The 26,029-nt window shown below is 40.0% G+C and overlaps 1 protein-coding gene across 2 annotated transcripts in view; it reads right to left on the reverse strand.

Moving 5' to 3' along the window:
- auh (AU RNA binding protein/enoyl-CoA hydratase) overlaps nt 1-26,029 on the reverse strand; it is a 194,749-nt gene that overhangs the window by 154,974 nt on the left and 13,746 nt on the right. For both annotated transcript variants that reach the window (XM_072281694.1, XM_072281693.1), the window contains exons 2-3: nt 21,885-21,952; nt 20,673-20,760 (exon numbers count right to left, since the gene is read on the reverse strand). In XM_072281694.1, coding sequence (XP_072137795.1) covers nt 20,673-20,760; nt 21,885-21,952 — 156 coding nt within the window. The remainder of the gene's footprint in view (nt 1-20,672; nt 20,761-21,884; nt 21,953-26,029) is intronic.

The raw sequence follows: 26,029 nt of genomic DNA on the forward strand, positions 1-26,029 counted from the left end.
GACCTGAATTACTTGAGTCACAGAAGTCATATAATGCAAGAAAACAATTAAATTCTTGGAAGCAAAGTGCTGGCGGTAAATACATTAGAGAGTCAGAAGTATTTTTCTTCCAAATAGCAATTGTAGATCAAAGCATGATTAACTGATCAAGTGGAAATATCCAATGTTATTACCATTAAAAACTGTGAACTATTTTCAATAATGCTTTGTTCCCTATCAAAATCAATTTCAAAAGATCTACCATGCCATCTCATCTCTACTCTGAAGTTCTTGAATATGATGCAAATTCCCAAATCAAGATGCAACTTTTCTGCAGCTCTGTTGATCCTCTAAAAACAAGTTTCAGTTCTTCAAGTTCTCTTAAATATTCCTATTCTGTTAAAATGTATATATTCTGGCAGTGCCCTATAAGCAAAATAAAAACTGCAGATATTGGAAATCTGACAAAAATACAGAAAATGCTACAAGTATTAGAGATGATGAAGGGTTAGTTGTCTAAACCTGTTCAAGGATTATGAGGGGCGGCCAGGATTCACCTTAGTGTGGAAACAGCAATCTTAAAGCAATCGTGCTAAATTGCCATTTAGAAAATGATTGCTATCATGGAGCACACGCCAAGCCCAGAATCAAATGAAATATTTGTCTTACATCAGAATGACACAGCTTATTTAGGAATGATAGAGAGTTGGTAGGTTAATTTGCTACTGTAAACTGCACCAAGTGCATACACAAGTGGTAGTCTCTTTTGAGGATTTGTTGATCATGTGGCAAAAAAATGAGATTACCAATGAAGAGCAGTCAATGATTGACCCAGACTTCATGAGCTGAAGGGCCAACCTCCATGCTGTATCCTTCTATGACTTTTCTCAGCAAGCCATGTGGCATTTGTGGAGAATGAAATAAGAGTTAGCATTTCAGGGTAATATTTTTTTATTCATAATTCAAAGGTCACTGATTTGAAATGTTGACTCAATTCTTCTCTTTCTACAGATGTTGCCTGATTTAGTAAGCATCTCCAGGATTGGTGAATACCTCCAGCATTTTCTGTATTAATATTCACCATAGAGGTGAAATCTTTATCAACCATTCAATTAACGGCACTGATAACCACAGTTCTTTCTACAACATCAATGGCTCTAGAATCTTTCATATTTCTATATTTCTCTCTGTCCCGCCTGCAACTGGACCAGAATGCCACAGCCAGGCTCCTGACAGATGTCCGGAAGAGGGACCATATTACTTCTATCCTGGCCTCTATCCACTGCCTACCAGTACGGTTTAGAATTGATTTTAAGGTTCTCCTGTTTGCTTATAAAGCCCTAAATGGACTGGCCCCCTCCTATATCGCAGACCTTCTAATCCCTTATTCGACTTCCAGGTCCCTCAGGTCGGCTGACTTGGGGCTTCTGGCTACTCCCCGATCTAAATTTAAGTTCAGGGGAGACCGTGTTTTTGCTGTTGTAGCCCCTAGATTGTGGAACAGCATTCCCCTCCCTATTAGATCTGCCCCCACCATTGACTCTTTTAAGTCCAGGCTCAAAACTTACCTTTATTCACTAGCGTTTGAATCTTCCTGATGTGGCTGCTTTTTAGCTTGTGCCTAGGCTCATGTGTTGTTTATTTTGTGTCTATAAGCTGTCTTCCTTGTTGTTTATATCTGTGTTTCTTGTAATTGTGACTTTAGCTACATGTTATGGTTTGTACAGCACTTTGGTCAACATGGGTTGTTTTTAAATGAGCTTTATAAATAAATTTGACTTGACTTGACTATATTGTCCCCCTTCATAATATGCACACTGCAATGAAAAAAAAAGTTGAGATCAGTCCCCAATTTTATGCTCATGATCTATATTCGTATTTCTCCGAACTCTTGTCTCAATACAATTGCTCAGGCAACATCAGTAATGTACAAGTTGGAACTACAAACTTCTAACCAGTCCATAACCATCAACTAATGCTAGTCTCCTGTGAATCTACACGCTAATTCAGCATACCATGATACCAATACTATAGAGTCAATGCTCTGGCCTTCTCTCCCTAATCCAGGGGTTCGCAACCTTTTTTATGCTATAGGCATCTACCATTAACTGAGGGGTCCATGGACCCTAGGTTGGAAACTATTGTTCTTTTCTGATTTCTCCTCCTTTTTAACAAGTCCCAGCTTTTTGAATAGGTACATCACCATGCCTTCTAGAATTCTTACAACAAAAATAGTAGGCAAAATAGTTTGCAGACACGAGGAATTCTGCAGATGCTGGAAATTCAAGCAACACACATCAAAGTTGCTGGTGAACGCAGCAGGCCAGGCAGCATCTCTAGGAAGAGGTACAGTTGACGTTTCGGGGCGAGACCCTTCGTCAGGACTAACTGAAAGAAGAGCTAGTAAGAGATTTGAAAGTGGGAGGGGGAGGGGGAGAACCAAAGTGATAGGAGAAGACAGGAGGGAGAGGGATGGAGCCAAGAGCTGGACAGTTAATTGGCAAAAGGGATATGAGACGATCATGGGACAGGAGGCCCAGGGAGAAAGAAAAGGGCGGGGGGGGGGAGAAAACCCAGAGGATAGGCAAGGGGTATAGTGAGAGGGACAGAGAGAGAAAAAGGAGAGAGAGAGAAAGAATGTGTGTATATAAATAAATAACGGATGGGGTACAAGGGGGAGGTGGGGCATTAGCGGAAGTTTGAGAAGTCAATGTTCGTGCCATCAGGTTGGAGGCTACCCAGATGGAATACAAGGTGTTGTTCCTCCAACCTGAGTGTGGCTTCATCTTTACAGTAGAGGAGGCCGTGGATAGACATATCAGAATGGGAATGGGGCGTGGAATTAAAATGTGTGGCCACTGGGAGATCCCGCTTTCTCTGGCAGACAGAGCGTAGATGTTCAGCGAAACAATCTCCCAGTCTGCGTCCGGTCTCGCCAATATATAGAAGGCCACATCGGGAGCACCGGACGCAGTATATCACCCCAGCTGACTCACAGGTGAAGTGTCGCCTCACCTGGAAGGACTGTCTGGGGCCCTGAATGGTGGTAAGGGAGGAATTGTAAGGGCATGTGTAGCACTTGTTCCACTTACAAGGATAAGTGCCAGGAGGGAGATCCGTGGGGAGGGATAGGGGGGATGAATGGACAAGGGAGTCGCGTAGGGACCTGGAAAGCAGAAGGCGGGGATGGAAAGACGTGCTTAGTGGTGGGATCCCATTGGAGGTGGCGGAAGTTATGGAGAATAATATGTTGGGCCCGGAGGCTGTTGGGGTGGTAGGTGAGGACAAGGGGAACCCTATTCCTAGCGGGAGGATGGAGTGAGAGCAGATGTGCGTGAAATAGGGGAGATGCATTTGAGAGCAGAGTTGATGGTGGAGGAAGGGAAGTCCATTTCTTTAAAAAAGGAGGATATCTCCCTCATCCTGGAATGAAAAGCCTCATCCTGAGAGCAGATGCGGCAGAGATGGAGGAATTGCGAGAAGGGGATGGCATTTTTGCAAGAGACAGGGTGAGAAGAGGAATAGTCCAGATAGCTGTGAGAGTTAGTAGGCTTATAGTAGACATCAGTAGATAAATTGTCTCCAGAGATAGAGACAGAAAGATCTAGAAAGGGGAGGGAGGTGTCGGAAATGGACCAGGTAAATTTGAGGGCAGGGTGAAAGTTGGAGGCAAAGTTAATAAAGTCAACAAGCTCAGCATGCATGCAGAAAGCAGCGCCAATGCAGTCGTCGATGTAGCGAAGGAAAAGTGGGGGACAGATACCAGAATAGGTTTGGAACATAGATTGTTCCACAAAGCCAACAAAAAGACAGGCATAGCTAGGACAGCTACTCCTTTAGTTTGGAGGAAGTGGGAGGAGCCAAAGGAGAAATTATTAAGAGTAAGGACTAATTCCGCTAGACGGAAGAGAGTGGTGGTAGAGGGGAACTGGTTAGGTCTGGAATCCAAAAAGAAGCGGAGAGCTTTGAGACCTTCCTGATGGGGAATGGAAGTATATAGGGACTGGACATCCATGGTGAAAATAAAGCGGTGGGGGCCAGGGAACTTAAAATCATTGAAAAGTTTAAGAGCGTGAGAAATGCCACGAACATAGGTAGGAAGGGATTGAACAAGGGGGGATAAAACCGTGTCGAGGTATGCAGAAATGAGTTCGGTGGGGCAGGAGCAAGCTGAGACAATAGGTCTGCCAGGACAGGCAGGTTTGTGGATCTTGGGTAGGAGGTAGAAACGGGAAGTGTGGGGTGTGGGAACTATAAGGTTGGTAGCAGTGGATGGGAGATCCCCTGAGCGGATAAAGTCAGTGATGGTGTGGGAGACAATGGCCTGGTGCTCCTTAGTGGGGTCACGATCGAGGGGTAAATAAGAGGAGGTATCCGCGAGTTGTCGCTGTGCCTCGGCAAGGTAGAGGTCAGTACACCAGACTACAACAGCACTCCCCCTTATCAGCGGGTTTTATAGTAAGGTTAGGATTAGTGCGGAGGGAGTGGAGAGCAGAGCGTTCGGAAGGAGTAATGTTGGAATGGGAACAAGGTGGGGTGAAGTCGAGACGGTTGATGTCCCGTCAGCAGTTAGCAATAAAGAGATCCAGAGCAGGCAGAAGACCAGAGCCGGGTGTCCATGAAGAGGAGGAGGGTTGAAGACGGGAGAAGGGGTCATCAGTGGGGGTGGAATAGTCAAAATAGTTTAATCAACTGAAGTAATTGCAGATATTTTGCGACATTAAGTGCTAAATATAAGCAAAAAGACATATCTTTCAAATTTAAGACTAAACTAAAAGAGTCCTGAAGAGAGAAGATAGGAAGATAGGGAACTAGATAGGAAGCTGAAAACTTGGACCTCAAGGGTAGTAACCTATGGATTGCTGCCTGTGCCATGTGCCAGTGAAGGTAAGAATAGCATGAATGTGTGGCTGATGAATTGGTGCAGGGGTAAGGGTTTCAGATTTCTGGATCATTGTGATCTCTTCTGTTGAAAGTATGCGCTGTACAAAATAGACAGGTTACACTTGAACTCAAGGGGGAGAAATATCCTTGCGGGGAAGTTTGCTTGACCTACTGGGGAGAGTTTGGACTAGTTTGGCAGAGGTATGGGAACCAGCGTCAGGTCAGAGGATGGGGATACTGGTATGCAGGTAGATACAGCACGTAGAGAGACTGTGAAGAACGGCAAGCAGTTGTTAGGGCAAAATTGTATTATTCAGTTCGATGGGTTGACATGTCTATTTTAATGCAAGTATCAGGAACAAAGGTAATGAACCTACAGCATGGGTCAGTGCATGGAACTATGACACTATATCCATTAAAGAAACTTGTAACAAGAGCAGGAATAGCTGCTAGATATTCAAGAGTTTAGATTTTTCAAAAGACACAGGGAGGGAAGTAAAAGAGGTAGGGAAATCGCATTGCTAATCAGGGATAGTATCACAGCTGAAGAAAGAAAGAAAGTCTTGAAGGGATCATCTACTGAATCAGAGTGTGTGAAAGTCAGAAACAGGAAGGGACCAATCACTCTATTGAGGGTATTCTATGGAACACCCATGAGGAACATAGATACTGAGGAACTTATCTGAAGACAGATTTTGGAAAGGTGCACAAATAACAGGGCTGTTGTCATGGGGGTCTCCAACTTCCCCAACATTGATTGGCACCAGCTTAGTGCAAAAGATTTAGATGGGCAGAATTTGTTAGATGTGACCAGAATGGATTCCTGACACATTGTGTAGACAGGCAGACTAGAGAAGATGCCATACAGGATCTGGTACTAGTCAATCAAAACAGATCACTGATAGACTGACAGATCTCCAAGTTGGTGAGCATTTTGGAGACAATAACCACAACACTCTATTTTTTTTAACAATAGCCTTGGAGAGGGACAGGAGCAAACGGTATGGGAAAGTATTTAATTGGGGGCGAGGGAATTATGATGCCATTAGCCAGGAACTTGGGAGGGCAAGTTGGGAACAGATGTGCTCAGAGAAACACATAATAGAAATGTGGAGGTTGTTTAGAGAGTACTTGCATAGATTTCTAGATAGGTTCATCCCATTGAGGCAGAAAAAAAGATGGTAGGGTGAAGGAACCACATTAACACTACATGTGGAACATCTAGTTAAGAGGAAGAAAGAAGCTTACCTGAGGTTTAGGAAGCAAGGATAAGACAGGATCTAGAGAGTTACAAGGTAGCCAGGAAGGAGCTGAAAAAGGGACTTAGGGGTGCTAACAGGGGACAAGAAAAGGCCTTGGTGAGTAGGATTAAAGAAAGTCCAAGACATTCTACACATATGTGAAGAACAGGAGGATGACAGGGATAGATCCGGTGTCAGAGGAGGTAAGGCAGGTTCTTAATTAATATTTTACTTCAGTAATTCATCAGTGAGAAGGAAATTGCTGTTTGTGAAGACAGCATAAAACAAATTGATGTGCTAGAACACATCGAGGTTAAAAAAAAGAGATGTGCTGGAACCTTTGAAAAACATTAGGACAGAAAAGTACGCAGGGTCAGACTGGATATACCCCAAGTTACTATGGGAAGTGAGGGAAGAGATTACCGCACCTTTCGCATCCTCACTGACCACAGGAGTAGTACCACATGACTGGAGTGTGGCAAATATTACTCCTTTTTTCAGGGGACATAATTTTAAAATGATTGGAAGTAAGAACAGGGGGTGAATGTCAGAGGCAAGTTTCTTTTACACAGAGTGATGAGTGCGTGGAATGAGATGTCGGGGTAGTGGTAGCAGCAGATGCATTAGAGACATTTAAGGTACTCTTAAAGAGACTCTTAGATAGGCACATGGACAATAGAAAATGGTGGGCTATTTGGGAGAAGGGTAAAATTGATCAAGGGGTAGGTTAAAGAGTCAGCTCAACATTGTGAGTCAAAGGAGCTGTACTACACCATAATGTTCTATGTTCTAAATAGCAAATCCATAATAACTAAGATACAGTCCAGGATGACTTCAATGTAAATTAACAAAATTTAAATTAAGCTTAACCTGACATACATCACTTAACTAAATTAAATTTTTCACAGCACCATCCCCTGTATGGACTAACTCTAAAAATTCAGTCTTACTTGCAACTATTAGCTTAAAAAAAAATCAACAAGTGTATTTTTTGGAGTTTCCGATAATAGTAATAGTTGAGCTTGTTTTCTCAACCATGACTCTTTTCATGTTGTTTTTCTTAGATAGCATCTAATATCTGATAAAAGCATACCAGATTGTAATATTCAAATGAGAAGCACAACCTCCGGCAGCTTACCAAAGCTTTCATTAACATGATTTTTATAAAGTTAACAGTCAGCATGTCACATTTTCCCTCAATAAAAAAAATCATTTTTATTCGAAGATCATTTGTTAAACATGATCAACACACTTCCAAGAATCAAGTGTATTCCAAAGTCATTGGTTCCAGCCCACAAATACTGGTTGCCATTAGAGAAACAACATATGGTGGCAGTAAAAGCAAATTCTATCCGATATAATTTTAAATTATTGTCCTAGCAAGATGGTTGTGGAGAGGTCATGATCTATCTCTCAAAAGCAATCTTATGATGCAGTCATGCTAAATCATCAGTTAGTAACTTGCTGTATTCATGGAAGCCCAGAATCAGATGACAAGCTTCTATTGCATCAGAATAGCACAGAATATTTAGGTTTTGTGGTAAGTAAAAGAGATACCACATTTGAACAAAAACATTTGAAACTCTGGTGTTGAATTAGGAAATGTGATGAAATATCAATTCGTTATAAAATAATATATAATGGGTCTTCTAGTATTTATGCATTCTACAGCTGTTAAGATGAGCTGTAGCATAGGTACCCACTTCAAACTAGTAATTTTTTTTAATATTTAAGAAAGAAATCGAGTATTTTGATACTTGTTCAATTGCCTCTAAAGAGTCAGTGGCCCTGTTGCAATGTATTTGTTGCCTTCCCTTTAGAATAGATTCAATATTGTTACCCATTTTGATTTTCTGCTATAGAACCTCTTCTGGATACTGTATATTCTTTAAAATCATAATTATGCTGATGCTGGAAATCTGAAAAGAAAAGAAAATCCTGGAACACACAACAAGTTAGGTGGAATCTATGGAAAGAGAAAAAGGGTTAACATGTCAGTTGCAGAATCTGTTAGAACTGGAAAAGCTAGAAAACATATTTCCAATCCACCTGGACCTTATTTCTGGCCTTCAGCAGTCTCTAGATCTTTTTATTGCTACCTGCTCACATAACTGTCTTGATTTTGCATCCCCCTCATCCACTTTAATTTGCTTCCTTCTGAACCTTTTTTTTTACTTTTTGCCCAACATCCATGAGCAGGACAACCTGAAAGACACTTTGTTTCAGCATGCACTTTCCCCTGCAAATATTTTTTTCCACTACCTTGATTCCATCCTTTCTTCCCAGGTTCAGACATTTCCTATTTACATTTGTGACATGTCTAATGGCCTTCAATTTGCTCATCTATACCATGGATATCTACTCCATTACTCCCGAACAAGGGCAGTCCACTTCTTTCTTGACACAGCTCCAATTCCCCGTCGTCACTCATTCACCTGACTAAATTCATTCTCACATTGAACTTCTAAACTCCAGTTAATTTTACCTGATTAAGATCTAGCTCATGAAAATTTACAAGGTCTATAGTTTTCGTGTGATAATTAGAATAGTCTTAGTATCCCACTCAGTCTCCCCAAGCTTAACTATTTTTCCAAATCTTACTGTAATCATACAAAGTTCAAAAGTTTCAATACTCTTGCTGCCATTTCCATCTGATGAATCCATAGCTATTCCCTTCTCTTTATGGATTTCCATCTCAGGAGTTGGTCTAGCAGCAAAACTCCATCACAAGCTTACAGCTATCTCAACTAGAATTCCTCTCACACTGCCTCTTTTGACTCCTGTCCATTTTCCCAGTTCCTCCACCTCAACGGTACTTACTACAATATTGAGACTTTTCACAAAGATGAATTCCTTCTCCCTGAAGCACACTTTCCTCTACTCACTGAGTGGAGAACATGTCTCCATCCCTCTATTTCTGAACTGAGCAAGGACAGAGTTCACCTGTTCTCACCTTCCATCCCACCAGACTCCACGTTCAGCAGATCATCCTTCACAATTCCTGACAGCTCCAATATGATTCCCTCACAACTTCCTTTCCTCTCCTAGCACTATTACAATGAAGCACAACATAAGCTTGAGGAACAATACTTCATCTGTCCTCTTTGCAAAATTTAACCTTCCAGACTTAATAATAAATTATCTGACTTCAGGTAATTCACTTTCTTTGTTTGTTTCAAAGAAAGAATCAAGACTAACTAGTGTTGCAAGTCATCCATTGGTAATATTGGCTAAAGTTTATCTCAACCATTACCACACATGTATTACAACAATGCATGCTGCAATTTCTATGTTCCTTGTTGTATTTTCATTCTCTTTAAAAGGTCTCATTTCATAACTTTTGTAAATATTCTAACCGCCTCCATTACCACATCCAAGACCAAGGTAACATATCTGAACAACTGGTGTCCTGTCGCACTAACCTCAATGATAAGCAAATGCTTTGAGAGGCTGGTCAAGGACTACATCTGCAGCTTGCTACCACCGACACTGAAACCCCTACAATTTGCTTACTGACACAACCGATTGACAGATGTCACAATAACCCCAGCTCTACACACCATCCTTACACATCTGGAGAAGAAGGATACTTATGTGAGAACGCTGTTCTTGGACTACAGTTCACATTCAACACCATAATTCCTTCCAGGCTTGACAAGAAGCTCAGAGACCTTGGCCTTCACCCTGCCTCGTGCAGCTGAACCCTGACTTCCTGTCAGATCATAAGAGTGGGCTCCCTCACCTCTGCCCCTCTGACCCTCAACACAGATGCCCCTCAGGGCTGTGCTATAAGACCCCTCCTCTACTCTCTGTATACCCACGACTGCGTCGCCATCCACAGCTCTAATCTGCTAATTAAATTTGCTGACGATACTGCATTGATTGGCCTTATCTCAAATAATAACAAGGCAGCCTACAGAGAAGTCATCACCCTGACACAGTAGTGCCAAGAAAACAACCTCTCCCTTAATGTTGCAAAAATAAAGGAGCTGGTTGTGGACTACAGGAAGAATGGAGGCAGGCTAACTCCTATTGACATCAATGGATCTGGGATCGAGAGGGTGAAAAGCTTTAAGTTCCTCAGCATACTCTTCACCAAGAATCTCACATAGTCTGTACATACCAGTTATGTGGTGAAAAAAGGACAACAGCGCCTCTTTCATCTCAGACAGTTGAAGAAGTTTGGTACGAGTCCCCAAATCCTATGGACTTTGTACAGGGGCACAATTGAGAGCATCCTGACTGGCTGCATCACTGCCTGGTATGGGAACTGTACCTCCCTCAATCGCAGGACTCTGCAGAGAGTGGTGCGGACAGTCCAGCACATCTGTAGATGTGAACTTCCCACTATTCAGGACATTTACAGAGAGGTGTGCGTAAAAAGGACCCGAAGGATCATTGGGCACCAGAGTTACCCCAGCCACAAACTGTTTCAGCTGTTACCATCCGGGAAACAGTACCGCAGCATAAAAGCCAGGACCAACAGGCTCCAGGACAGCTTCTTCCACCAGGCCATCAAACTGATTAATTCACGCTGACACAATTGTATTTCTATGCTATATTAACTGCCCTGTCGTACGTACTATATATTACAAACTACTATAAATCGCATATTGCACATTTAGACGGAGACGTATCATAAAGATATTTACTCCTCAGGTATGTGAAGGATGTAAGAAATAAAATCAATTCAATTCAATTCCTTGCCTTATCCTCTCTGCAACTTAAAACTGTTTTATTTCTCCCCCAGTTCTGATGAAGGGTCCTCGACCTGAAATGTTTACTCAGTTTCTCTTTTCGCTGTTCCTGCTGTGCGCTTCCAGCCTTTTCGGCATATGTACCTATTTCCTCTTCATTCAATATTCAACATAAACAATGGAAGCATGTTAATATAATTTTATCTATGAGGAAAACACCTCTCAAGACAAGTGAAAGACAAATAAGGCTGGTGCTTGGATCCTTGGGTGGTTAAATTTATCATGTTTTCTGAATTATTTCCAAATTTCTATTTCATGGGACCAACTATCCTGTGTCAATGACCTTATGCATAGTGAACTTCATCTGCACACATATCAGTGATTAAAATAATGCAGCACTGGGGATTCTGGAAGCAGGTATATCAGAATCCTTGCCCAAGAGCCTTAAGTGATGTTGCCTCTTCAATCATAGTGCTGAAAAGAAGGATATTTAAAAATCAGGTAGTAAATTTCTCAGTAGTACAAGTTTCAGCACCTGGTATTTCATCAACATGATGACTGTCGCTTACAGAGTTTTCTCAGTTGGCTCTGAACCAGCAAATCCAAGGTGGAATTACCCCTGCTCTTTTTTTTAAACATTCGTCCATTTATTTGCCAGCACAGTAAATTAAATACAACAGATGCACAACTATGATAAAAGCAGACAAACTGGGATACCCGGCAGGGCAATGCCCTTTCACTGGAACAGGGAAGGTTAGAAATAGAAGCACAAGGTAAGCTTTTAAACATTTTCCATGACTGAACACTATCACTGCTGGTCCTCTGTTACAACACCACGTTCCCACTCTCTCTTCATACTCCTTGTGGCTAGGAAACTCTATCTCCATAAAAAGTTCAGCTATTAGACTTCCATAATTTTAGGTGGCAAACATTGCACAGGTGCACCCACTTCCCAGTGAAGAAACTTCTGTTCATCCCAAGCATAAAAAGATGCACCACAGAAACAAGCCCCTCAGCCCACTGGGAATATACTGACCATCAACCATTCATTTTACACTAGTTCTACATTAGTTCAGTTTTTTAAATTTTTCCCACATTTTCATCAGCCCTCCCTAAAATTTACAATTCACCAATACACCAGAGCCAATTAACCCACAAGCATGCTTGTCTTTGGGATGAATCAGTCATAGAGAGAACATGCAACTCTTCAGACAGACAGGTTCCCAAGATCAGGACTGAATAGTCAAAAGCACACACAGCTCTCTGGCACTTTGAGGCAGCAGCTCTACTAACTCCAACGCTGCGCCAAGTCCCAAATGTCTTTACCTACTGTGACCCTAGTTCTCCACCAGAAGAAATAATCCCCAACTTCAGTTCATCACGCTCTATAAGGATGTTGTATATTTCAATGAGATCCCCTCACATTCTTCAAAACGCAAAAGAATGCAGATCCAATCAATCTAATTTCACGCCAAAATGACAGTCTTGTCATTCAGGAATCAGCCCAGCAAACTTTTGCTGGACTCCAATGGCAAGTATATACAATGTTAAAATACAATGGTGTGGAGATAGAAACAATCTACAACAGTGTAGAAGAGAGGACAGATTAAATGGTCAAAGGGATGCTTGTACAAAGCATTTAGAGGCAACCATTGGATCAAGAAAATAAACAAAAGACAAGACTGCACAAGGACAAATGGGAAAGTAGAATCATTCTAAAATTGTTGATCTCAATGAAGGATGAGATGCTGTACATAGAGTCAGTAATACAGCTTGGAAACAGGCCTTTGGTCCAAGTCATCCATGCCAAAGTGCCTACATGAGCTAGTCCTATTTGCCTATGTTTGCCTACTTCTAAATCATTCCTATTCCATGAACATAACTAAATGTCTTTTAAATGCTGTAACTCTACTGGCCTCTATCACTTCCTCTGGCAGATTGTTCCATGTACCCACCATACTTTATGGAAAAATCTGTCCTTGGGTCTTCTTTAAATCTTCCCCCTCTCACCTTAATCTAAGCCTTCCGGTTTTAGACACCCCTACTTGGGAAAGGGTGACTATTCACTTCATCCATGACCCTCATGATATTATAAACCTCTAAAGATCACCCTGTTGGTCTCCTACTTTCCCGTAGAAACAGCCACAGCCTATCCAGCTTCTCATAATTCAAGGTACCTAGTACTGGCAACATGCTCAGGAATTGCTACTGCATCCTTTCCAACCTTATGATATCCTTCCTATAGCCAGGCAACCAGAACTGCAGATAACATTCCAAGCATGGTCTCAGCAACAACTTGCACAGATGTAATTTGACATTCCAATTCTTTCTCTGTTCCCTTAACTGTGCAAGTCCAGTCCTGGTGTAAACTTTCATAATGACTCATTCTGCACTGGTCAGTGTTAAATTCTAACTGCTATTCAATGGTTGATCAAGATTCTATTGTAATTTTAGATGAACCAGCAATTTTGGAGTACAAGAAACTGGAAAGTGTCCTTTCTACTTCTCTTTCTCCCATGGTCCAATCTCCTCTCCTACTGGACTATTACCTCCCATTTTGTCACTTCATTCCCCTCTTAAATAAATAGCAAAGCATAGCTACCCTCCAGTCTGCCCAGAGTACCTCACCTGTGACTAATGATGATACAAATGTCTTTTTCGGAGCCCCAACAATTTCACCCAATTCACACAATGTTGTAAAGTATACTTGGTCAGGCCCCAGGGACTTATCCACCCTTCTACACTTTAAAACTGCCAGCACCTCTTCTTTTATAAAATAAGTATCTTTCTATACATCAGTACTGAATTCCCTAGTATTCAAGAGCTTCTCCATGGCAAATACAGATGAGAGATATTCAATTTTTTCCATGGCTCCACACATAAACAAAACTGTTTATGGAAACTTAGTAGAGTCTTATAGCGTATTCCTGACTTCTGTTTCTTATATGCTTAAAGAAAAAGTTCTTGATATCATTTATTGGCTGCACGTGCAAGAGTTTTGGGAATTTGCAGGATTGGGCCACTGAGTCAATTATTAAAAATAAACATGCAAAATGTAATTGAAAGTTGACCAATTTGACATTGTAAATAATACCTTGACAATTTATATCTTTTTGCAAAGAATTTATCATGTATAGGAGTCATTATAAATCTGCAGATAACAGTTCAAAGTAAATTTATTATCAAAGTACACGTGTTGCCATGTACAACACTGAGATTAGTTTTCTTACAGACATACTCAAATCCAATAGCCATGACAGAAACAATGAAAGACCACACCCAACATGGCGGACAACCAGAGGGCAAAACTCAACAAAATGTGCAAATAAAGAAAAAACAATACTAAATAAGCAATCAAAATCAAGAACATGAGAAGAGTCCTTGAAAGTCAGTCCAGAGGTTGCATCAAAGGTTACTGATATTCTCCTATCAACAAACTGCTTAGAAATAGTTATGAATTTTCTTGAAAATGTGTCCCCAAATCTCAACATAATGTTACAGAAAAATTAAAAGGGGCACAACTATTGATTTCATGTGGTTGTAATTTTAGGAGTTCTAATGATGATATTGATATATTTCAAAATTAACAACTACAAATTTCTCTTCCTAGTTACTACCCTTTTGCTCTTAAAATAGTTTTTGCACCTCTTTGGCAGAAAAAATAAAGGAGAATTCCATTTCATGTCTTTTTGTCCTATTGATCTCCTTCTTAAGTTTACTACTACATCCTTTATCTCAGTTCACTTAATTCCAGCTGCCTATACATGACATATGCCTCCGTTTTTCCTGAATGGGGTCTTAATATTCCTCATCAACCAGGGCTCCCTAGTCCTATCAGACTTGCCCTTCACTCCAACAGAAAAATGTTGGCTATGAACACTCGCCATTTTTCTTTTAAAATGCTTCCACTGGCCAGACATCCCTATACCTTCCCATAGCCCATCCCAATTAACTTCTGCCAATTCTCATCCAACATCATCAAAAATGAATTTTGATCCAATTCTGGACGTTAACTTTATCAAAGTGCTCTTCCACTGACAATCTAGCTACTTCCAAATGGTTGGCCAGGTGTTGCCCCTCTCTAATTCTGCCATCTATACTATACTTAAAGAAAATTTTCTTGGGGATCTTAAATTCTGCCTCAACCTTCAGCAATACAGTCATCCCAAAAGAGAAATGCCATTACTCTACATGTTTACTCTTCTAAGCACCAATGACTGTTGACTGTTTTCTACCCATATAGCCTTACCGAATGACCTCTCTGACACAGGAATATGTTCTCAAAGTACTACTATAATTTTTCTCTAATCAAAATGCACATCTCTCTACAATCTTACCTCCACCTCTATCATACATACTCTAACTTCCTCCACCAAATACCATCCTCCATTGAGTAGAGGTTGACAGTGTCCTCAAATAACTGTTCCATTTCTCCAAATTCTGCCTTCAACCTTTCACCTCTATCACCAGGGACATGACAGACTTTTCCTTTGTTTTCAGTCTCCAGCTTTCATATTGATCATGTTCTGCTATTCCTAGCACTATTCAGCATAATGTCACTACTAAACATACACTATCCTCTTCTTTCAGCATTTCGAAGGAACTATTCCCTCTTTGATCTGCAGGTTCACTCCAAGCTCATGGTCATATTTTATACTCCTCCCAAAGGCCGCAAGATTCAATCAGGCAATTATTTGTATTTCTCTTAATTTAGTGTTCTGTACTCACTGTCCACTAGACCAAATGCAATTTATATGAACTGTGTGCATTCAATCATTTCTCCTCCCAAATATGATTCAAGCTGCTATTTACCTATAGTTTGAATTTATCATTTATTATCTCACTTTAATTTTGGCACAATTTAGAAGCAGAGGTCAAAAAATTTCAAGGGAGCTGATCCTTGTGCAGATGCTATTTTCTGATTGGACACATTGCAACTTTCCAAACACAACACCAACGTTAAGGCACACAAAATGCTGAAAGAACTCACATGGCCAGACAGCATCTATAGAAAAGAGTACAGTCAACGTTTCGGGCTAAGACCCTTCATCAGGGCCGAGATTAATAATTCAATTGGATCATGCTATGCCTCTGGATATCCATGAATATTGTTTCCATTTCAGCCCCGTTATCATCTTTACACAATCTTGCACTTTCATCCCTTAAGGGAGTTAATTTCTTTTGTCCCCTACCATAAACCTTGTCTGTTTCACTCATCCTCCCCACTTCTCCCAATCTTAACTTACTTGTTACAAAGACCACGCAGCCCATCAAGTCTATGCCTGCTTCCATCTGAAGGATGCGTTTAATCCCTTTCATCTTATTTCACTATAACCAATTCTTTCTCACATAGCTATCACTCCCTTTTGATTCATTTGCCATCTACCTATACTAACAGTAACTACCAATACATCACAGGGAAGTAAAATGAAATTGGAGAATCCCAGAAAACCACTGCAGTCACAAGGATAATGTACACAAGTATAACATCCATGGTCAGGATCAAATATGGATCACTGGATTTTAACATTTACTTTTATCATGATCATTTTAATTTCTGATTCAACTTCACTGACTTTTAACTGTTTCTCTTTCAACACATCACCTGTAAATACACAGTATCGTCAAGATATTTTGATGATTTATAATTAGCCAGATCAGGAGCAGGAATTGGTAAGACAGATCAAATGCATCATTCTGCTACTATTTCAGTTAAAAATCAACAAAACCTAAAGCAGGGATGAAACCCAAGACTCCTCTGACCCAATTGCACAGTATCATACCCTTAATCATCAGGCTATTAAAAATGTTTTTTTCCCAAATCATGCTAATTAGAAGAAAACCATGTTTTCTAAAGCAGGTCGCTCAAACTGTAAAAAAAATATTTGTCATTATTGCTGCAATGTTGTTTTCAGGAAATTGCTACTTAACTGGTGTTGTCACATTGTTACAAATATCAATTCACTAAATCAGGAAACAGCTTGGCTGTCACTTCTCTGCAGATTTCCTAGGAAAGTTCTGATTACAATGAGTACACTATAATAACAATTAACCAGAATAAACAGCAGGATCATATAGAAAGAAACTTAATTAAATTATCCAAAAAGCTGTGGGCATCAGCACTGTACTATTTTGAATGTTGAGCTTCCTCTGCTACTTTCAATGTATCTCAATTTTCAGCTGTATAAATATTTGCAGAAAAAAATGCCATTGTTCATTACAAATTCAAAATGTATAACAGGCTCTTTTTTAAAATAATAAAACCCTTACAAACGTTTTCACAAGAACAGATGGTGGTAATGTGCCAAAGCTTATATTGAATTGAAAATTCAAATGATTACGAATTTTAGCATTGGTTATAAATTTTAAAATAAAACTTTACTCATTGGTAAAGTTCAGTAAGTTCTCCAGTATTCAGTGAACCCACGCTATAATATATAATAAAATTACTCATTCTTCTGAGAATTGCATTTCACCATTGCTTCTAAGTCTATGACAGTCAACAAATGAGTTTAATCCATCAGACCTTGGGACTGGAGGTGGCAGACTAGCAGATTTTTGAGACTGTGGATGTTCCAATTAATACTACAATGTACTTCTCAAGTAGAGTTGGATAACACAGAATTGACTGTTTGACCCAATCATGACAACTGTTTTGTCCATATACACTAATTCCATGTGACCTTATTAGGTTCATATCTGTCTCTGCCCTGCCTGTTTAAAAGTCTTTTAAGCATAGTGATTGTGTCCAATTCCATGATGTAACGTGGCAGTGAGTTCCAGATATCAACTACTGTGTTAAGAAAAAAACACTCCCTCCTTTCACATGAAATGCATACTTTCTTCTTTCATACCTTTAATTCACTTTCTTCCCCCAAATAAAATCACTTCCCCAGCAAATCTGTTAATTTTCAAGGGAATGCAGCAAACAGAACCTGGTGACTTTCATTCAAGAATGCAAAGAAGGTCCCGGCGAGTTTAAAGGAAGTGCAAGAACCCCAAGCCCAGCTACATGGGAATTGCAATCCTTGTTACATAGAGTGGAGTACACAGGTTATAAGCCATATGCCAAAACACCAGGATTTCAGAATATTCAGGGAGCTGATTATTGGAGTTTTACTGTACTGCACTATTAGAAACAAACTTGATCCTGTGTTCCTAAATCTTAAAATGTTACAGAAAAATTGTGCAGTAATAGGAAGCCCAAATAGTATTAATTAGAAATAGATAATACCAGGACAGTACTTTTTGCTCAAAGAAGAGAACTTGTAGAAGAAAACTGCACAGCCAATGGCAATGAACAATGTATATTAGAGAAATATTACAAAAAAAATCACCAAAGAAACTATTCACTAGAAGTTGGAGAACAGGTTTCTCCTGAATAACAACAGTTAAAATGCAAAAGGCATACATAAAGCTTCAGAGACTGATGGCTTTTTTTTAAAAAAAAGAAAGGCGACCATCAAAAAATTGGGGTGTTTACCCAAATACTTTTGCTCAGGCTGAAGAGATGGGTGGACAGGACAACAATAAATGCATAACAAATATGAACAACTGAAATAATAATTTCACTCAGCCCTTCTGTGGAGCGGACCAAATGTTAAGCCACATTTTCACTGTCAATTGCAGTACTGCCTTAGTGCTACAGTTATGAAACCAATGCAACCAGTTATTGAGTTATATCTTGCTTAATTTTTGCTAAAAGGTTATGACTGGAACCACTGGTATCCAGAAGGTGAAACTCACAGTTCCAGACTACTGCACAGAAACAAATAAAATACTCAACTCCAGGACATACTGGTAAATTCAGTTTATGCTGCCAGAGCAGGGCCCAGTGGTGCTGGACTCCCCACACACTTAGATCTTCCATCAGGTCTTAGCAAGTGCAGAATCAAACATCTTAACAGGGATGAAAGGGCAAATATTTAGTAGACAAAGAGGAAAACAAGTTCTGGTTTCCCTCCTCTTTTCCTTTCTTCTTGGTCCATTGTCATCTCCCAATTCTTCATCTTCAACCCTTTACCCTTTCTACTTATTCCTCCCAGCATTTTACTTCACTCCCCCTCCGCCACCATATTATTCTGACTTTTACCCTGTTCCTGTCCAGTCCTGATGATCTCTTCCCAAAGCATTGACTGTTTATTCCCCTCTATAGATGCTGCCTGATTTGCTAAGTTCCTCCAGCATTTTGAGAGTGTTACTTACAAATTATTTTGCACTAGCTTAATTTTTTTAATTATCCTAATAAAGTGCTTGGTTTCAATTGAGCAACAAGGCAATGGTTAGAGGGAAGAAGAGAAGATTAAAGAGAGAACAGAATGAGGTGAGAAACAAAAGTTGACAAAATGTGAAGAAAGGAAAATAATGGGACAGTTCAGCAAGAGGGGAATACGATTGGTTATGTTTCTCACAGAACAATTCAAGTCCTGAAAATCTGCATTAACAAAATCTCCTTTAATGTTTCCAGTCTTTAATTTTGCTGTCACAAAGGCAATTTTTGAAGAGACACTGAAAGGTCAAATTATAAGTTACAACAGTCCAAAATGTGAAGTTAGTACCGGAAAAGTTCTATAAATAGACAGCACCACACCATTCAATTTGGTTAAGAATTGACAAAACAGCATGATAATCAACCATGTATTAAAGTTTTGATCCACTTTCATATTTTAGTCCATTAAATATAAAGCAACCTTTATCATAAAAAGTTATTACAGACCACTACAAAAGCGGGGAAAAAAATAAACTTCTCTGGGTGAAAAAGAATGATAAATGATAACTTGCCATCATTTTATTTAAGGGTGAAGCATGTCATAAAGCTGTTCTGCCATATAGAACCAATTACATAAAATAAAACCATCTAATTATTGTTCTTTTGACAGCTATTTCTTTCCTTTAATTTCAATGAGGCCGCTTTATTTGCAGCAGGTCTAATCTGCTGCGGTCTCAGTATATAGATTTTAGAATGTGAGAACACAGAAACCAAGGAAGTGTTCACCATCGCAATAGATTCCATGAATTACCCACTGGCGCAATGCAAATGTTCCAGTGCCAGTAGTTCACAGGAGCAGACAGCAGAAGTTTAGTATCTACCCAAGTCCTAAGTACCCAAGTACAAATCTGAACTGTTAATTATTTTGAAACACCTGTGGTAGTTATCCCAGAAAAGAGTTGTAAATTACCTGTCTAAGCAAATTCTCCAAATTGCAATACTCTCCTCAAAATTTGTTCTCAGAAATTCCAAAATATGAAACATTCTAATAATGAAAATCAGATGTAATCACAAATAACAGAAGTCACAGTTCACCTGTATCGCCTATCCCTACTTCTGTATCTTTTCCTAACCTTAATTTGCTTTGATCCATTAATGGCAGCTACGTATGCCGCAAGTCTCGCATTTCTCTCCATATATATCACCAGCTTCCTTTGATTTGTTATTCAAATCCTTAAAATTTTTTCTTCATCAGATTTTGGTCACCGGTCCCAATATTTCTTTCTGTAGTGTTAAATTTGTGTGACAACATCCCTGTAATTTTTCAAGTATCTTGGCTAGCAAGGCAGCTTTGTCTCCCAGGTCCAAATAAATAATCGAAAACTTCATCACCTGATATTACCTTGTATCCAAAAGAACTCTGAATTGTTTATTACAGGATTTCACTATCAACTGAAAAAGCTGTTATTAAACATTTTTTTTCAACCATACTTTAAAATTAAATATTAAAAATAAAAATGACATTTATGCTCTTATGCATTACAAATCAAGCAAGCAATAATGCTAAATAATTTTATAGTCATTTAGAAAGACTTAACGAAATGGTTCTCGTATAGAGGCATGTTATTTAAACTTATTTGAGAGCTAATGCTGATGACAAACCTGCACAAAATATGCCTGGTACCTCACTGCGCAATATAACAGTTCGAACATTATTATCATGTTTCACTTCTTCTATTGCTGCTGCCATCTAAATAAGAGAAAACACAATAATGTACAAAATCAAAGATACCGAGAAACAATGTCAAACCAATATAGTTGTATGCCCATGCTTAGCTCACTCATGAACATGCTTCCACTTCACCAGCTTATTCTTTGATTTCTTTCTAACATAATTACTCAGCTTTGCGTTAGTCATCTATATCTCAACTGCTCCAACTAGCATGAAACTTTCTAACCACTTCAGTTACTTTCATACTCCCCAGTTTTAGTAAAGCAATAAGGAAACATTATCCCTGAGTCAATGGTACTTCAATGATTTCTGAGTATGTGCACCTTTAATCTTTCACCTACTAGATCCTTCTCTTCCTCTACCCACAATGAAAATTATCATTTATCATACCAAACTGCAACATTGGATGTTTATCTGTATAATAATTAACATGTGATTTACATGCCTATACTGGACAAATATTTATGCCATATATTTTTGCAGCCTTCTCAGAATTAAGTAAGTCCACCCATTTGATAGCATGTGCAAACTTTCAAATTGTTTATCTGTTTCCAATTGTAAATTATTCATATAAATGGCAAAATAAACAACTTAAAAAATCAATTTCCATCAATCTCAGAAAAAAACATTTAATTGTAACATTCTTCATTTTGTTCAATTGGCAACATTACCTTGTTCTTCAGCTTGTTACATAGCCTGACTAAACATATCCAGTCCAGTCCAGTCCGGTCCACTCATGAATTATTAATCCACTACTTCAAAGCCATTTGACAGTCCAATAATCTGCAACTACCAGACTTCCTTACTTCTTCAAAGAATTGGACAAAGTTTGTGCTGCATGTCTGGTTTCAAACCAAATTTAAGTGTTCTTTGTATTTCAGATTTGGGGATTTCCTTTTTCCCTTTCTTCTCAGAAATTAATTTGTAACTATCTAGATTTGTCCCATCACCTTTCTAAAGAGAGGACCACCATTATCTGTTTTGTAGTCACTTGGGGGGTGGGGGGGGGGTGAAGAGACTTGAAAACAGCAAATACCACTTTCTAATGATGCCCAATAATAAATAACCAATAGATAAATGACCAACGGACTTTTCCTAGTTGTTCCTTGCCCTTCCAATAACATACAAATGCAAGTGCTTACCATGTCCACAAGTTTTCTGCTGATTGCATTTTTGGACTGTGGTCTATTTATTCCAAGTACAACAATTCCTGTTAAAATATAAAAAAATGAAATTAATCTGCCATCTTCTATAATTTTCGTAAATTCATAAACTAAAGTAAAATATTAAACTAAATCCCTAATGCTAGTTAAGAGGAATAATAAAAATTAAATAGGGAAATTAAAGGGGAATTTGTGAAATCAGAAAACATTACATTAACAAAATAAGAATGAAGTTAATTTGCAATTAAGGATAGCTGTGCAGAGATACTGGATTTTTAAAAAGGCAGAAGGACTACATAGTTTGCATGAATCAAAGTAAACTTGTCTCCAGAATATGGAATCATAAAATCATGAGGAGATCCGTAAGAAACAGGCCCTTCGGCTCTCAACATTCACAACAACCAGCAACTACCCAAATACATTAATCCTACAATAATTCCAGTTTTATTCTCATTGCATTCCCCTGGATTCTACCCTTCACTGACACACTCGGTCAAAATACAGTGCCCAATTAAGCTACCAACCTGCACATCTTTGGAAGATGGGAGGAAACCAGAGCACTCAGAGCAAACCCACACTGTCACAGGGAGAGTCTGCAAACTCCACACAGACAGCACCCAAGGTCAGGATTGAACCTGGGTGAGGCGGTGGCTCTACCAGCTGCGCTTCTGTGCTGTGCAACTGAGACACACACCAATGTATGGAGCTAAATAATGTCATAAGCTCTAATTAGCATTTTTCAACCCTCCTTCAATAATGGAATAATGTGAAAGACTATGAAAGTTACGTTGTTATTCTATAATGTACCATGGGCCAATAAACTCAAACTCAGTAACAGGAAATAACTGAAATCCTATGAATGGAATAGAAGATTTACATCAGGTTTGAGTTCTTGATCTCTTCTCACACATGCAGCCTAACCTGCTGAACATTTCCAGCATTTTCTGCTTCTATTTTAGATTTTGCAGCATTTCATACATTTTCCCTAGCTATTGACTATTTCTCTCCCTTACATCTGACAAATTCAACTACTGTACAGCCACCCACCCAACCCTATAAAATTCAGCTGATCCAAAATTTAACTGGCCATATCTATGTCACATTCAGTCTTCAGCTCCGCGCTCAATATTCTAAATCAGGTTCTCAATCTTAAAATACCCTTTTTTTTTTCCCCTAACCTTGCCAAACCCCTCATCCATAACATATTCATTCCCAGCCAATCACAGATTGGGAACAAGAGAAATGACTCACACCAGTTGGCCAGTGTGCAGTCAAAAGCAGCGCTTTGTGGGAGTTTTGGTACTTGAACAGCAGCCAGTCAGATATCAGGATTCATTAGCAAGGCCAAACAAAAATAAGGCAGGGGCAAGTGGAGCGGCTTTTGTTGGAGTGAACAGTGTTAGAATGGAGATTTGAAGCTTGAGGGAGAGAAGGAGAAAAGCTGTAGGTAGATTTTTTTCCAGTTTATTTATTGTTTCCTCCTTTATAATTGCACAGTTAAAATACATTATTGCACATTTAGAGCAGTGGGGATGCCAGGCAAGATAGCTGGATACTCCTCTTGCAGGATGTCAAGTCCCTGATGACTTCACCTGCAAGAAGTGCATACAGCTACAGCTTCTAACAGACTGTGTTAATGAATTGAAGCTGGAACTAGATGAACTCTGGATCATTTGGGAGGCTGAGGGGATGATAGGCAGGACATATAGAGAGGTAATAACACCCAAGGTGCAGGACACAGGAAACTGGATGACGGTCAGGGGGGTGAAAAGGGTTAAACAGCCAGTGCAAAGTACCCCTGTGACCATCCCCTGCAATACCACTTTGGATACTGTTGGGGGTAATGACCTAGTAGAGGAAAGTTACTGTGGTCAGGTCTCCAGCAGTGAGTCTGGCTCTGTGGGTCAGAAGTGGGGAGAAGACATGACTTGTCGAGCTGTCATGATAGTGGATTTGTTAGTTAGGGGGAAGAGAAAGGAGGTCCTGGGGACAAAAACAAAACTCCCAGATGCCTCCTAGTGCCAGGGTCTGAGACATTCTTAAGTGGGAGGGTGAGCAGCCAGAAGTCACAGTCCACATAGGTACCAATGCCATAGACAGGAAAAGGGACGAGGTTCTACAAAGTGAGTCAGGGAGTTAGGAGCCATGTTAAAGGACAGGACTCCATCGTTGTGATCTCAGGATTGCTACCTGTGTCACAAGCTAGTGAAATCAGAAGTAGGAAGATCATACAGTTTAATACATGGCTAAGGAGTTGGTGTGGGAGGGAGGGCTGCAGGTTTTTGGATTATTGGGCTCTCTTCTAGGGAAGGTGGGACCTGTACAGAAAAGGCAGCTTGCACCTAAAGGGGGACTAATATCCTAGTGGGAAAGTTTGCTAGTACTACGGGGGGGGGGGGTCATGTTTAAACTCGAGTTGCAGGAGGATGGGAACCAGATTACCAGAACAGACAGTGGAGTGATTGGTGATGGTAGAAACATATGTTATTAAGACCTCAGACAAATTCAGGAAGTAAAAGGTTGAGCATGGTGTGACTATGGTCTTAGTTGCATATATTTCAATGCAGCAAGTATTGTAGAAAAGGCAGATGAGCTCAGGGCATGGATCAGTACTTGGAATTATGATATTGCAGCCATTAGTGAGACTTCATTGTTGGAGGGGCAGGACTGGCAGCTCCATAGACACAGAGTCTACAGAAGTGAAGCAAAGCAGCAGTGAGGTCATGAGCCCTGTACAGATTACAGCAGAGAAGGTGTTTGCTGAGACAAATGAGGGTGGACAAATCCCCAGGGCCTGACAAGGTGTTCCCTCAGTCCCTGTGGGAGACAAGTGCAGAAATTGTTGTGGCCCTAGCAGAGATATTTAAATCATCCTTAGCAACAAGTGAGGTACCAGAGGATTGGAGGATAGCTAATGTTGTTCCATTGTTTAAGAAAGGCTCTAAGAATAAACCAGGAAGTTATAGACCAGTGCGCCTGACATCAGTAGTGGGAAAGATTTTTTTATATGAGTATCTGGACATACAGGGATTGATTAGGGATAGTCAGCATTTTTTTTTTGCATTGTAGATCATGTCCAACCAACCTTAAGAGTTTTTTTTGAAGAAGTTACCAGGAAGTTGATAAAGGCAAAGCAGTGGATGTTGTCTACATGGACTTCACTAAGGTCCCACATGGCTTCAAAGGTTTCAAAGGTACATTTAATGTCAGAGAAATGCATATAATATACATCCTGAAATGCTTTTTCTTCGCAACCATCCACGAAAACAGAGGAGTGCCCCCAAAGAATGGACGACGGTTAAATGTTAGAATCCCAAAGTACCCCCCCCCCAGCTCCCCTCCCTTCTGCGCATAAGCAAGCAACAATCCCCCCGTGGGAGGTTGGGCTGGTCTAGAAGGTTCAGTTGCTTGGCATTCAAGGTAAGGTAGTAAACTGAATTAGATGATGACTTTGTAGGCAAAGCTGGAGAATGGAGAGTGGGTTGCCTCTCTGACTGGAGGACTGTGACTAGTCGAAAACCACAAGGATTGATGCTGGGTCCGTTGTCGTTTGTCATCTATATTAATGCTTTGAATGATAATGTGGTTAACTGGATCAGCAAATTTGCGGATGAAACCAAGATTGGGGGAGTAGTGGACCCTGAGAAAGACTATCAAAGCTTGCAGCAGGATCTGGACCAGTTGGAAAAATGGACTGAAAAATGACAGATGGAATTTAATGAAGACAAGTGTGACTTTGGGACCAACCATGGTAGGTTTTACATGGACAGGGGTACAAGAACCTCAAAAGCATTGCTGCAAATAAACTGCCATATCTTATCACACTAGGGTGGCATGGTAGCGTAGCAGTTAGTGCAACACTTTACAGTACCAGCAATGACTGATTGGGGTTCAATTCCCACTGCAATCTGTAAGAAATTTCCACATTCTCCCTGTGACTGCATGGGTCTCCTCCCCCATTCCGAAGATGTACAGGTTAGGATTGGGTTTTGTTTGTTATGGGTATGCTATCACAGGGACAATTGTGCGCTGCCTGCTGCACATCCTTGGACTATGTTGGTCATTAAAGCAAATGACAAATATCACTGCATGTTTCATTGTACATGTGTCAAATAAAGCTAATC

The sequence above is a fragment of the Mobula birostris genome, chromosome 17, assembly GCF_030028105.1.
Source record: "Mobula birostris isolate sMobBir1 chromosome 17, sMobBir1.hap1, whole genome shotgun sequence".
NCBI classification, from domain to species: domain Eukaryota; kingdom Metazoa; phylum Chordata; class Chondrichthyes; order Myliobatiformes; family Myliobatidae; genus Mobula; species Mobula birostris.